The following is a 13,609-nucleotide window of genomic DNA, read 5'->3' as shown; positions in this document are numbered from 1 at the left end:
AACACATTGAATTTCTTAAATCTTGCCATTATCTTGAAATAAATACAGGATTTCCAAATATAGTCAGAATTTATAGGAGTGGTTTCCTTAAAACACTGTCAATGAAGGTCTACAATATGGGATACTGCAACCTGTAAATGAAATGAAGAAAATGGGACAGCTAGTTGAAAGATGGAAGCAAGCTAGAAAAAAAATGAGTTAATTAATGTAAACTCAAAAGAAACCAAGACCGGCTTGGAGGTGCTCCTTAATGGTGCTGCTGCATCGTTTTTTTCAAGATTTCCATTCAAAATGGAGGTGCTTACAAAATGTAGCATTATTCTGTTATATACACCGAACTGTCGACCGTAAAATGCGATATGCAGCAAAAACACGGTAGCCCTCCAAGGGTGCTGGAGACAGACAAACCTTATGCATTTTACGGTCTCGGCATGGTGTATATAAGTTATTCAGATAGCTGTGTGAATGACACTGAGAATAAGCCACTCAGGCATTTCAGCAGTGTGGCGGAATGATGGTTGGACGGGTGGATCTTACCGTGCTGATGTGGATATTAAAATAATGTTCGTTGGGGAAGAAAATTGAAAATAAAGATGGAATAAAAGTAACGTATATGCACCATGGCATCAGTTTTTGACCATAAAATGCACAAAGGTAATGTGATAATGACAAACCTTGGTGAAATATCGCATCCTTGCTGCATAAAGGCACCCAGAGAAAACCAGAGACTATTAAATATCCCAAACTCATTAGGTGGCTCAGTATTTTGGGGGTCACGTCCTTCTTCATTTTCTTCCATATGCCATTCATAAGGACTGAATCTGCTGACCAGGAAAAGCACTACGCTGACTCCAATGTAGGCGAAGACTATGCACATCCAAATCTCATAGGCCAAAGGATCCAGGAAAGAGAACACTCCTGGCTTGGACTTTTGGGGCTTCTTTATCATTATTGAAATACCAAGACTCATGAAAGGTTTGGAAAAGTCAATAACTTCTTCTCGGACCAAAGTTATAGTGAGTGGTGCAACAGCAATGTCAGCTCTCTGGAAATGGGGAAAATGCTAATTAGTATAAAACAATCACAAAGACATTACATTAACTTTACAGAAAACACAGTAACATTCTGATTCTATTATCTTAGTGATCATATTAAGTATTGCAATGGATTTTTGGATTGAGTTTCCTCCATTTTGGCACATAGCTACCATGATGCAGTGCAACCATGCAATCAGATATGTATGTGCCTCAGATTTATTCTCAATGGAAAAGTATGACATTTTAAAAAATTTCTTATTTTCAATCAGTTCTGCTCATTGAATTAAAGTCATTAGTATTACATTAACCAACGTGGCAATGACACATGATTGTTGAAAGTAACATTTAAACTGAACACTCCAGCAGCCAAGTCAACAGTGGGTAGAATTTCATCTTTAACTTTCATCTTTAACTTAATATGAATTATCCTTCTGACGGAAAGAAAATAGACTAAGAACTCACAGGTGTTTTTATATTTTTGCAAGGTAGTAAATATAAATCTGAATTATAAATTACAACACAAATACCAGTGAACTTAGGTTCATGATAGTGAAAGTTAAATTTAAGATCATTATCTTTGCTATGGATATAAGAAGTATTCAACACACATTCTTGACTTCTAGATAAGGTAGTGAGTACCAAAACCAGAAATGACAGAGATATTCCTAGGTATTGAGCTATGTTGGGCTGTTTTACTTCAGTTACACTGTCTTGTGGGGAGAGATTTCATACATCAATCAAGTGTATCACATGATATACTGATCAAAGAATACACCAACTATATGTGCAGGAGATGGAGAATCCTGATGACTCTCACTCTTGCTTGAGAAAGTTAGCAATGAATAGGGAGGAAAGATGCTTTTATTGGATGGTCAGGATGCGGTGGGGATGTAGAATGACCTTGTGTACAAACATAAGCTATGACTAGGGATTCAATGCTATTAGGAAGAAACATAATAGGGCGAATTCCATTATGTTAAGACGAATGGTCTGGAATTGACTTGCGCACAGCATTTATTGTTCGTGAGGAGTATTAGTTTAGATATTAGATTTAGTAAGAGCAGCTAATTTAAATAACCATTATCACGTGCTTCCTACCCATTTTCCATGGAATGCAACAGTTGCAATCTTCTGGAAAAGGAGACAGTAGTTGCACATAAAGTATTATTATTCTTTGGAAACAAGGCTGTGATTTACAGTGCTTTCAAGATGGTACATTGACAAGTTTTGAGGGCAGAATTTCCCTCTTTGAGAAAGAGAGTTTGAATTTTTTTGTTGGAACTTATGACACAGAGAAGGGTGGCCTTGTTTGATGCTGATGTGAACACTCCTTCAATTCCAAGCAGGCAGTGTACATTTTGTAATACAATTAAATGGAAATTAACTTGGTGAACATTTCTGAGCAAAGCTTAGGGTGGCTAATGTGCCTTTGTTTAAGAAAGGTTGTAAGGAGAAGCCAGGGAACCTCAGGTCTTGAGTCTGGCTTCGGTTGAAGGTAAATTGTTGGAGGTGATTATAAAGAAAATTATGGACATTTAGAGAGGTAAAAATTGATTAGGGATAGTTCGTGTGGTTTTGTGTGAGGAAAATTGCACAGCTTGATTGAATTTTTTGAGGAAGTTAGCAAAAAATGTGATGATGACAGAGCAGTAGATGTTGTTTATTTGGATTTTAATAAAGGCTTTGATAAGGTTCCGCATGTAAACTAATTAGTAAAGTTAGGTCGCATGGAATTCAGGGTGAGCTTGACAAGTGGATACATAATTGGCTTAATGGCAGGAGACAGAAAGCAGTGGTGGAGGGTCGCTTTTCGGACTGGAGGCCTGTGACCAGTGGTGTTCCCCAGGGATCAGTTCTGGGTCCTCTTTTGTTTGTCATTTATACAAATGATTTGGGTGAGAATATAGAAGGCATGGTTAGTAAGTTTGCAGATGACACCAAAATTGGTGATTACAAAAAGATTACAAAGGAATCTTGACCAAATGGTCAATGGGCTGAAAAATGGGAGATGGAGTTCAATCTGAACAGATGCGAGGTATGGCACTTTGGTTCAACAAACAAGATAGGGCTTATGCAATTAATGATAGGGCTTGGGTAATGTTGTAGAACAGAGGGACCTGGGGGTGCAGGTACATAATCCTTTAAAGTTAGTGTCACATATAGACAGGATGGTCAAAAAGGCGGGTGGCACATTTGCCTTCATTGCTCAGTCCTTTGAGTATAGGAGTTGGGACATTACGTTGAACTTGTACAGGACATTGATGAGGCCTCTTCTGATTGCCCAGTTATAGGAAGGATACTTAGCAAGCTGGAGGGGGTACAGAAGAGGTTTATTAGGATTATGCCAGGTATGGAAGGTTTGAGTTATGAAGAAAGGCTGGATAGGCTGGAACTTTTTTCACTAGACCGCAAGCGTTTGAGAGGTGACTTAATAGAAGTTTAGAAAATAATGAAAGGTATAGAGTTGACGGTAGATGTCTTTTCCTCAGATGGGGAATTTCAAGACGAGAGGCTACATTTTTAAGGTGAGAGGAGAGAGATTTATAAAAGTCACGAGACAAATTTTTTACACAGAGGGTGGTTGACGTGTAAAATGAACTTCCTGATGAAGTGGTGGATGCGGGTACAATTACTCGGTTTAAAAGACATTTGGATGGATATATGAATAGGAAATGTTTGCAGTGATATGGGCTAGGAGCATGCAGGTGGGACTGGCTTAGTTTGGGATTATGTTTGGCATGGGCTGGTTGAACCGAAGGGTTTGTTCCCATGCTGTATGACTCGATGGCCTGGTCTCCCTGAAAGCAATTTCAAAGTATCTGGAATAATAACCTAAGTTATACATAAAGCCCACCAAATATGTCAAATAACCTTAATGACTTCTTTGAACCCTTCTGCTAAACCTGCTATAAACTCAGGCGTGCTCCATTCTGCTCAGTTTCTCTCGGTCCGCAGTGACCCTAAACAGCAAAGCAAGTAAAATGGTTTTCCTTGCACATTCATGTGGATCCAGAAAGAACAGCCTATCCTGGCTTCAGAAAAACATGGTGATCAACTGTTAGCTCATGCCTGCCACTCATTTAACCTTCTCTTTCAGCATTGGAGTCTGGGCAATTTTCCCAGGTCACCAGTCAGAGTTGTTTTGAGAGATTTGCCTGGTTCACATGACTGACAGTTTTATGTTGATGAGGATCAAGCATTTTCAGGCCTGTGAACCAACAGTCCTGACCACTTCATTCCTGATTCTTGCACGAAGAGATTCCTTGTCGATGTTGGCTTTTCTATTCATAGATTTTGAATAAGGAAGAAATCTTTTTAATGGAATAAAACTGTCAAGGTAAGCTGCCTTACTGATTGACAACTCCAATTAAATCTCTGCTCGCCATAAGCATGATTGCACTAACATTAAAGTCTGGAAAACACTGGCACAACCTCACTTCCTGCACATTTAAACTTTCACTTCTGTTATGATTTATCTTGAATCCTTTGCCTAGCAGACAAAAAGACTTCCAACGCTATACCAATTTGCCTTATCCTCTGTCAAAAAAAATCACAAACTAATTGCATATCATTTGCACATCTGTCGAGCCCTGTGACTTCAAAGTCTTAAGTGCAAGTAACTTGAAGTATCAGCAAGAAAATCACTGAGCCAAAAATGCTTCAATGGATTTTTTTCACGTAATATCCCAAATTCCTGCTATTATATCTCAGGCACTGCACAGATATGTGGCTTTGACACCTACGCTTTCATAAGAGTGGGCATGCAAAACATACAGTCCATGCTGCAAGAAACATCTCTGCAACCTTTTGTAGAATGTTTCCCAAGAACAGAGTTCTGAAGTTGATGAATGCTGTTACTGCAGCTATTAAGAATATAGGATCCAATTCACTGGAGGACATGGCATGGCTGGTCGATTAACTTGAGTTTATCTTGATGGCTGGTTTGTCACTTGCGGGTGATGAACAGATTCTGCTTCCACAGGGATCCCTGGCTATTCACAAGAGATCTTGACAGCTATGGCATGGCAGAAGAAGGCAGATGGGTAATGGCCTCTCAAGGTTTTCCATATCTAGCCCTACAGCCAATCAAAGTACTCATGAAGTAGCAGTTTATGTGCTGGCTCAGTCAGGCCAACACATTATCCAGCACAAACAGGTTCAGCACCACTGCTGTGTCAAGAGAATATACTGAAGAGCAGCAAGAAGCCATCACACAGGCTCCTCTCATTTAAACAAAGCACAAGCAGGACTGGCATATACCCTCACTAAGGGAAAACATCATTGAAGCCAAAACCAAAACCTCAAAATGTCAGGTGTCACAAGGAATCTAAACTTCTTGCATTTTCTTTGAAATATATTATTTATTTATTGGCAAGCATGTAAGGGTACAGGCAGGAATGGTAATTGAGCCAATGGGTGATTAGCCAGAGCAGATTGTAAATGGGTCAATTTTTTAAGGAAGACATTCATGCATGACCATATTTACAGATTACAGCCATACGGCAGGAATCTTCTGGTCAGTATCAGAAGCCTTCGGTCACAAGGTGACCAGGGAGAGAATTTACCATTCCCCCCATCTTTCTGGTAACTCTTCCAATGGAGAGGGCTGCAAAACACCTTCAGCACAGGAATTTTTGGAGACGGCAGCACTGAGAATCTGTGCAAGGGCCAGGCCCTCTTTTCACACTGCTAGCTTCCATATTTTGCAAAGCGCCTATTTAGGTGTCATGGAATTTTTCATGTGTTAGTGAGTAGGAGTGAATCTGCATGTAAGTGTGTAAGTGGGTACACCGGGTGAGTAAGTGGAGTAGGAAGAAGGGGAGTGAGACAAGTGGATAAGGAGGAGGTGGTTGAGGTGGTTTGTTGGCATGTGGGGGGGTGGGAGGGTGTTAGGATAGCAACATGGTAGACGGGGAGAGATGGTAGGGTGGTAATTGGGTTGGGTGGAAATGTATTAGGATAGATGTATGGTAGGTGCATAAAGTGACAGGATGATAGGTGGGTAGACTGGCAGGCTGGTAAGGATGGAAGGATAGTATTGGGCAGGGCAGTAGTTGAGTAGGGGGGCAGGTTTGTTGGTGACTCGGGTGGCAGAGGGGCAGATTGGCAAGTGGGGAGGGTATTCAGGTTAATAGGAATTGTCAGGTTAGAAGATAGTCTCAATGTGTTAAGGGAGGGGGTTCAGGAGGGGGCACAGTAGCATCTGACAAATTCGGGGAATTCAGGGGGAAGCCAAGATTCACTGTGGGTTCTGGTGAAGGGCCACTCATTTCAAGTCAAAGGCCAATAAGGGGACCAATGGGGAATTGGTTGGGGGATGGGGCATCAAAAGTCAAGGACAGCTTTGGGATAGGGTAAGTATGAGTTATTGGAGGGTCAGTTGTATAGTATTCTGATGTTAGACGAGAGTTTAATCAGTGTAACAGTTCCTGGGTAATTTTTTGGTTAAGTAAGTTGGAACTATTCAACGTCTCCAACTCTAACAAATCGCCAAGCGTAACTGAAGATTCTATAGTGCCGGGGTTTTGTCCATTAGCAGTTCAATCTTCTTGTGTGACGGAGTCAGTGCTTATGACATCCAGAAGCTTTGACATGTATCCTGGGTTACGACCAGTTTCCAATGATCTGGAGGCTGCAACATCTGGGCCAAAGGTCTGTCACCAATGGTTAGTACTTTCTTGTTGTGGATCCTCTTCACCCAGTTCTAATTCCTTGCCTTTAACCTCCTCCTTTTCTGTTAAGACCATGGGAGTGCCTTTTAGAAAAGCTTTCTCTTTCTGTGTCAGTGTATCAGTTACACTGCTGAACAGGACATTATATAATAGCTCTTGTCATTGCTTGATCAGTCAAGACAGCAAATCTCAGCTTCAGCATTTTTATCATATATTGTTACGTACATTGTCTGGAAAATTGAGCCTCAATTCAGGGGATCCTCAACAGTGCTTTGAACGTGGGTTCTGTGACACAGTCTTGATTTAGTCATCTGTCCAGTCTTCCTGGTTACAAGTGTCGAAGTGAGGCCACGTACTTTTGGAAAGCAATCTATATCATGAAAGTATTACAATTTCTTGTGCTTTTGCCTTCAGTTTGTCAGGAAATTGACAAATACTTAACTCCTAGAAGACAAGCCTTTTGTAGCTTGTTTGATATCTAAGTTTAGTGAAGAATGATATAGATGGCACGGATAGATCTGATAGATCAAAATTGAAAGCTTCATAATCTTCATGACCTCTGAAAGGACTGTTACTATGGCAAATCTTATCTGGGAGGTTCGAGTCAAAGAGATGACTCCCTCTTGAACTGTAGCTCAAAGAACATCATGTTAGGTATCTCTTGTCAGGTGTAGCTCAGTCTGATGACCTTGGTTCTGAGCTAAGTTCAGTTGATTCTAAACACTCAAAGTTCAAACAAACTCCTTTTTACCTTTCTGCCTGAATTTTTCATTCTTCTCCAAATCCACAATGACCATTAGAAGGTTCAACACAATAGTCATACTGAGCATTGAAATTGCTATCACTGAAACAGCGAGGGTCAGCAAAGTATGCTTAATAAAGCAATGTCTTGCAAAGAATGCACCAGCAAACAGCAACTGACAACAATTTTCCAAAGAAGGGCAGAAACTTGCAATATCTTACTAAATACTTATAAAAGTGCTCTGAGGATCAGAGCAAAATTGGCTAGAGTGCTGAATATAAATGAGTAAGGAGGGACGATGGGCAAAATATGTAATTTTGATCTTAGATTGAATACAAAATGCTAGTTAGCAGGAGATTTGTATACAGTACTGATCACTGCATAACAAGAAGGACATTGTTCGAGGCAGGAACTGAGGAGATTAACACAAATATTAGCTGGACTTGAAAAATGCAGACATGAGGAAGTATTGAATAGGTGAGGGTTATTTTCCTTAGAACACAGGAGGCTAACAGGTAACCTAACTGAGGTTTGCAAAATGATGAGGAGCCCAGATAGAGTCAAAAAAACCTGACTCCCCTAGTGATTGATCAATTGAAGATTTAAAGATTGATGGAAGGAATTGAGGGGACACGAAGCAAGACATTTTTACCTAGAGAATGGTAGGTATCTGAAATTTGCTGCCTGGTTTGGTAGTTTAGTCGTGGGAAAATAAATTTTTAATTTGTTTAAAAAAGCACTTGCATCTGCACAAGAAATGCTGCAATCTGCAAGGCTAGAGGACAGGCACTGGGAGGTGGGATTAGAATGGAAGGTGAGATTTTTATTTCCTCTCAATCAGCACAGACATGATAAACCAAATAGCTTATTTTTGTGCCATAAATTTTCTAAGGTTCTAGAATAAATTATGGCTCTTAATGAAATTAATATTAAGTGTTTTGAAGAAGAGTCACCTAGGATGTGAAATGTTAGTTCTGATCCTGTTTCTTCAGCACTTTATGTTTTTACTTCAGGTCTCCAGAATCTGCAATGCTTTACTTGGATTGCATTGTCCGATTGGTGTTCACTTGACAATTCTGCAGCGCAATTTTCAGATTCTGGATGACTGAGCCTAGCACCTCAATTTAGGCACATGATGTCCAGCTATTAGTTTGAAATGGTTCAATCCTACATTTGCTTCAAGTAAGAAAAGTTGGAAGATCATTTGTTAGAATGTCTTGTCACAGAATTGTTCCTGGTAAGAACATAAATGCAAATAACAGGAATAAATAACTCCAATAATTCTTTGGCCAGTATGGCATATGAAAATGAGCTGCAGAGAGTTCAACAATGAATCAAACTGAACAGAAATGTTTAGCCTCACAATCATAATGGTTAAATGCAATACTAATTTTAGGTCCACATAAGGGATTGCATTTATATCCTTCACTTTTCTGGAAGTGATATTTGATTGAATAGCAAATCTGATGTATATATTGTCATAAATTTATTCTGCAAAGGTATTTTTTCTAATTCTGTGCGGCTAAAAATCAAAGTACTGCTGAGACTATCCAATGCAAAACAGTGGGAACAGAAGAAGCAGTTAGCTAACTAGAAATTAGAGTTTCTCAGATATATTGGACTATGGCCGTTGTTGATTAGAACATGATTGGGGAACAACTGCATTAGTGATATTTGTAAATCTTTTGTTCATAAAGGAATCCATACACATGTGACACATTTATACATAATCCCGTGCAAACTTAAAAGAAGACAGAATCCAGACACTTCTTAGGATTATGAGATCAAAGGTCAAACTTTGCATCTACATGACATTGTAATAATTAGACCATTATGTAGTCCTACATTTTTAAAACTGCCTCACAAATGAAATCTAAGTTATTTTTAAATAATTAACAACACAAATGATACAGAATAAATATAGTCAATGTCAAATATCCTAGAACTTGACTTCAAATTATGAAGTGCTGTATGTGTCAGCATCCGAGAAGATATTCACATAGTCAGTTAAATAACTTAAGATTATTATGTTTATCCACTGGGGACCAAGCAGTTTTGATTAATAGTAAATAAATCTGATTTTCAGCCAATTTCCTATGTGATATACATATACTTTTTTTCCATCTTTTTAAATTGACACTTACCCCATATACTAGTTCACCCACCATTCCATTCCAGATTTTAGTTTCAGGATCTCTAGCTCCATATTTACCGTCAGGGACAACAGACAGTTTATATTTAATGCCAACATGCTTGGCTATTTCAAAAGCTAAATCCACACAATAGCCTTCATATCTATCATTTGCATCAAATTGTTCATGATTTTTCTTCAGCATTACATATGGAGATTCCTGCAACAATAAAAAAAATGAATAAATGGATCAAGCTCATAAATACTGTCAAGGGATTTGAGACCGAGTGAGAAGGTTTACCATTTTCCTGAAAAAAATGGGATTTCCACATTTGCAGTAATTCATACTTGAGCTTATTTTTGTTGCTGAATTGATTCCTGGATGTTTTGTAAAGAAACTAATAGATAGTAAGTGCTAATAAGGAACTAATATAGATTAATTCCAAAGAGATTAGTGTATTATTGATACAAAGTATCAGGTAAAAATGTAATGGACAGCTAGCCTCCTGAGCATGTCCCTTCCACAGATAATGTAGTCCAATGAACTCAATGATATGTATTAAATATCTTGCTGAAAAAATCTGAAAGATTTCTGCTTGGCTTTCAAAGCAATTTGAGAATATGCTTTTGAGATTCTACAACTTGCATTGTTGAGCATTTTTTCAGTCAAAATTGGTCAGTTGATTGCCATGATGTCTTAATGTCAACTTTTGGAAGGGGACAGCTATCAGCAATACCTTTTTTTTTGCCAGATACACTTGTAATAGTTCTAATTATAAGGTAAATACCTTTTTAAAGTACGATTCATGTCCCCTTTCACAGAAAATATGTTCACAGTGTTGACCATAATTCATATCTGTTTAAAATCTTAAGAAAAGTAAAATGTGAGTTGGATGCCAAAAGTTGATTTGAACCATATCTGTTGCAGGGAATGGTTAAGGTGGCAGAGGAGGGCTATATGGGGGTTGGGGGTGGGCATCACACATACCCACAACTGACTTCTTAGATCACCTCAGCTCAGGTATAGGACAATATCCGATCCAGGCAGGTGGGGGCCTATTTTGCACTTCAAGGTAATGGATCAATTACATCATTAAGGCTGGGATCATATTTGAATCTGAAACAGGAAAACAATCAGTAAAACCTACTAGGATGAAACATAGTGACAAGAGAACATCCAGGTTATTTATTTTTCTTATATTTATGTGAAGACACTTTATAGGTTGAGGTGAGCAAGAATGCTGCTCCGGGCCTGTTTTCATATATTCACAAGTTGTGGGCATCACTGGCTGAACCAGTACTCATTGTCCAAGGGGCAGTTAGGAGTAACCCACATTGCTACGGGTCTGGAGCCCCATGTAGTCCAGACAAGGTAAGGATGACAGTTTCTTTTCCTAAAGTGAACCACATGTGTTTCTTTTCCTGATAATTGACAGTGATTTCATGGTCATCATCAGACTCTTAATTCCAGATATTTGTTGAATTTAAATTTCATCATCTGCCTGGCAGGATTCAACCTCAGGATCCCCAGAATATTCCTGAGTCTCTGGATTAATAGTCTAGTGATCATACCCACTAGGCCATTGCGTTCTCTTGCACACAAGTTTTTCTGATCCAAATCTTGGTTCTTCTTCACCCTCCCATTACTGGCATCATTTTTGCAGATTCAATCCTCCAACATTACTAAACTATCCTGTATAATGTCCTCTGGGATCCTAGGGTTTGCTGTTACACCGATTTACCACGTCTACCTCCTGGCATTATTCCCACTACCTCATGGCACAATGCCTTGCAGAGAAATATTCTTAAAAAAGAGTGCATGGAAAATCTTGTTTACTCCCAACCTGTACCAAACATATCTCAAATTAAAATCAGCTCTTTAATTTCATACATTGCAAGCATACTTGTCGATTTTTTTTTACAGTTGAAGATGCTTAGACTGTGGTACCATCAGTACTGCAATGTTCACTTTCATTTTCAATATTGCACTCTCCTTTCTAAGGTTAATGTCTCATGCCTGGATACTGTTCCATGTACTGATTCCTCATCCAAGCTATTATTTTTAAAGTGCGTGTTTAGACATTAAGTGTTCATTGTCATTGCAATGCTGGGATTAGGACCTTCAAAACCCAGCCTCATGAAGTGCTCACAGGTATATGTTTTCCATCAGTGATTACTGATCATAATCAGGAATGGCAATGCTGATTTGTTCTCTTTGCAATATTCTGATTTATACGTGAGTACTCCATTCCTTTTCAGCTACTTTGTGTAAACTACGGATGGAAATTTAAACCGTTTTTCTTTTCAAAGTCTCAATAACTGAAAAATCAGTGTAAGGATGTGCCTGGTGCCATTCAAGCCTGCTCTCTGCACCTCCAGCAATGAGCTTAAATTTAAACTCCAGACTAGACTGCTCATGCTACTGGCGCAATCTTTCAATTCCCTACATCCGGCCATCCTGCAGTCTTTTTGATTGAGGCTGGAAGATTAGAGTCTTAAATCATGTTGTGTGATATTAGTAGTAAATATGCCAACACTATTGTAACAGAGACATAACCCCACTTGTTCCCACCATGTTTGTTGAAAGTGCAGATTTAAGAATTTTATATAATGTGTTTTTCACTAATGCTATACAGCGTATTTTCAAATCTTCAAGCTGTAATCCTATAAAATTGTACCACTGGCAGGAAATCTCATTCTCTATACCATACATCAGCGGTTTCAGTCACATTTTTCACAATGTCTACTGATTAAAATAAAGAGACAGACAATTATGTAGGTTCCAGATAACGAAACTAAGCAAGTTAGGTCCATTAGAGAGATGGTTTTGTAAATTACCTTTCTTAGTGTCAATTAGCTTAAAACGATTTGCAGTTCTGAATATGAGCTCCCATGCACAAATCCATTTCACTTGCCACAGCAGAAACTGCAGAATTTTTTGTTCCAACGTGCATGGTTTAGATTAAAAACCACAGGTACCAGAAATGAGCTGATTCTTTGATATGACAAATTGTAACCTTTAACTGCCAGCAGAAAAGCAACAAAAGTGAATAAGGAAGGTTGTGCACCATAATGGTGGTTTTATCAGTAAAAAAAAATTGAAGGTATCATATCAGGATACATTTCAAAAAGCAGTTGAGTCTATTCATGCAATGACCAACAGTGCAATGTCTGGGAACTTCGGCAATATCGTCCAATTAAAAGGATCTACTACAGGATAATGTTAGCAAAGTGAACATGTGTAGGAAACATTTGAAAAAATGTCACAATATTAGATATAAAATGAATGGACATTTATTGAATAGCACTGGGAGTTTTTTTTGAAAAGAAGTGACAATAAAATAGAAGACAATAGAAGTTGATGGCAATAAGTGGAATTTATAAAGTTAACTTCCCTGTTACAGACTCAAAGCTACAGTTTAACAACTACTGATGATATATTCATCACAATGTCACCCATTCTGGTGAGAAAAGTATACATAGGACCTTGAACGTTAGAAATAACGGCAGCAATGAAAATAAAATGCTATTATAACTTTTAATATTTAACATTTTCACATTTTTGTCGGATTCACAGTAAGGAATGTTAAGGAGCTGAACTAAGCACTGTTGGAGAAAATGTTTTCTGAATAAATTTCAAAATTATCATTTCACTCCATGTCAGAATACATTAGGAAGAAACAATATTGACAAAATTGATTATTTGAGCATCACTTGCCCACAACATGGTAGCAGTGGTGGATATCTTTCTGCACGTGTTGCGAATTGTAAGTGTGATTATCAATGTTTTATTTCTCTGATATTTCTCATGAAGATGTGAATGCTTCTTCTTAATACAAACAAAATATCAGCCATGCTGCACACAACAGAGTTCATCCTAACGTTTTGAAAATACAACCCGAGTCGGTCACGATTACACCAAGGAGGGAATATAGCCAAAGATAGAATAGTTGAAGATGTTTGGAGACTGCGTTGTATAGTTTAGTTACATTTAATAACTTATAAGACTAAATTTTGAGGTTCACAA

At 38.4% G+C, this 13,609-nt stretch overlaps 1 protein-coding gene across 9 annotated transcripts in view; it reads right to left on the bottom strand.

Moving 5' to 3' along the window:
- Nucleotides 1-13,609, bottom strand: part of LOC125458672 (glutamate receptor 3-like) — a 384,493-nt gene that overhangs the window by 119,668 nt on the left and 251,216 nt on the right. For all 9 annotated transcript variants that reach the window (XR_009446706.1, XR_009446707.1, XM_059651391.1 and 6 more), the window contains exons 10-11: nucleotides 9,596-9,802; nucleotides 675-1,045 (exon numbers count right to left, since the gene is read on the bottom strand). Coding sequence is in view for 7 of the 9 variants with exons in the window: in XM_059651391.1 (XP_059507374.1) it covers nucleotides 675-1,045; nucleotides 9,596-9,802 (578 nt within the window). In the remaining 2 variants the exon portion in view is untranslated. The remainder of the gene's footprint in view (nucleotides 1-674; nucleotides 1,046-9,595; nucleotides 9,803-13,609) is intronic.

Source organism: Stegostoma tigrinum, chromosome 15 (assembly GCF_030684315.1).
Source record: "Stegostoma tigrinum isolate sSteTig4 chromosome 15, sSteTig4.hap1, whole genome shotgun sequence".
NCBI classification, from domain to species: Eukaryota; Metazoa; Chordata; class Chondrichthyes; order Orectolobiformes; family Stegostomatidae; genus Stegostoma; species Stegostoma tigrinum.
The sequence above is the reverse complement of the archived record's forward strand: the minus strand, read 5'-3'. Positions and strand labels throughout refer to the sequence as shown.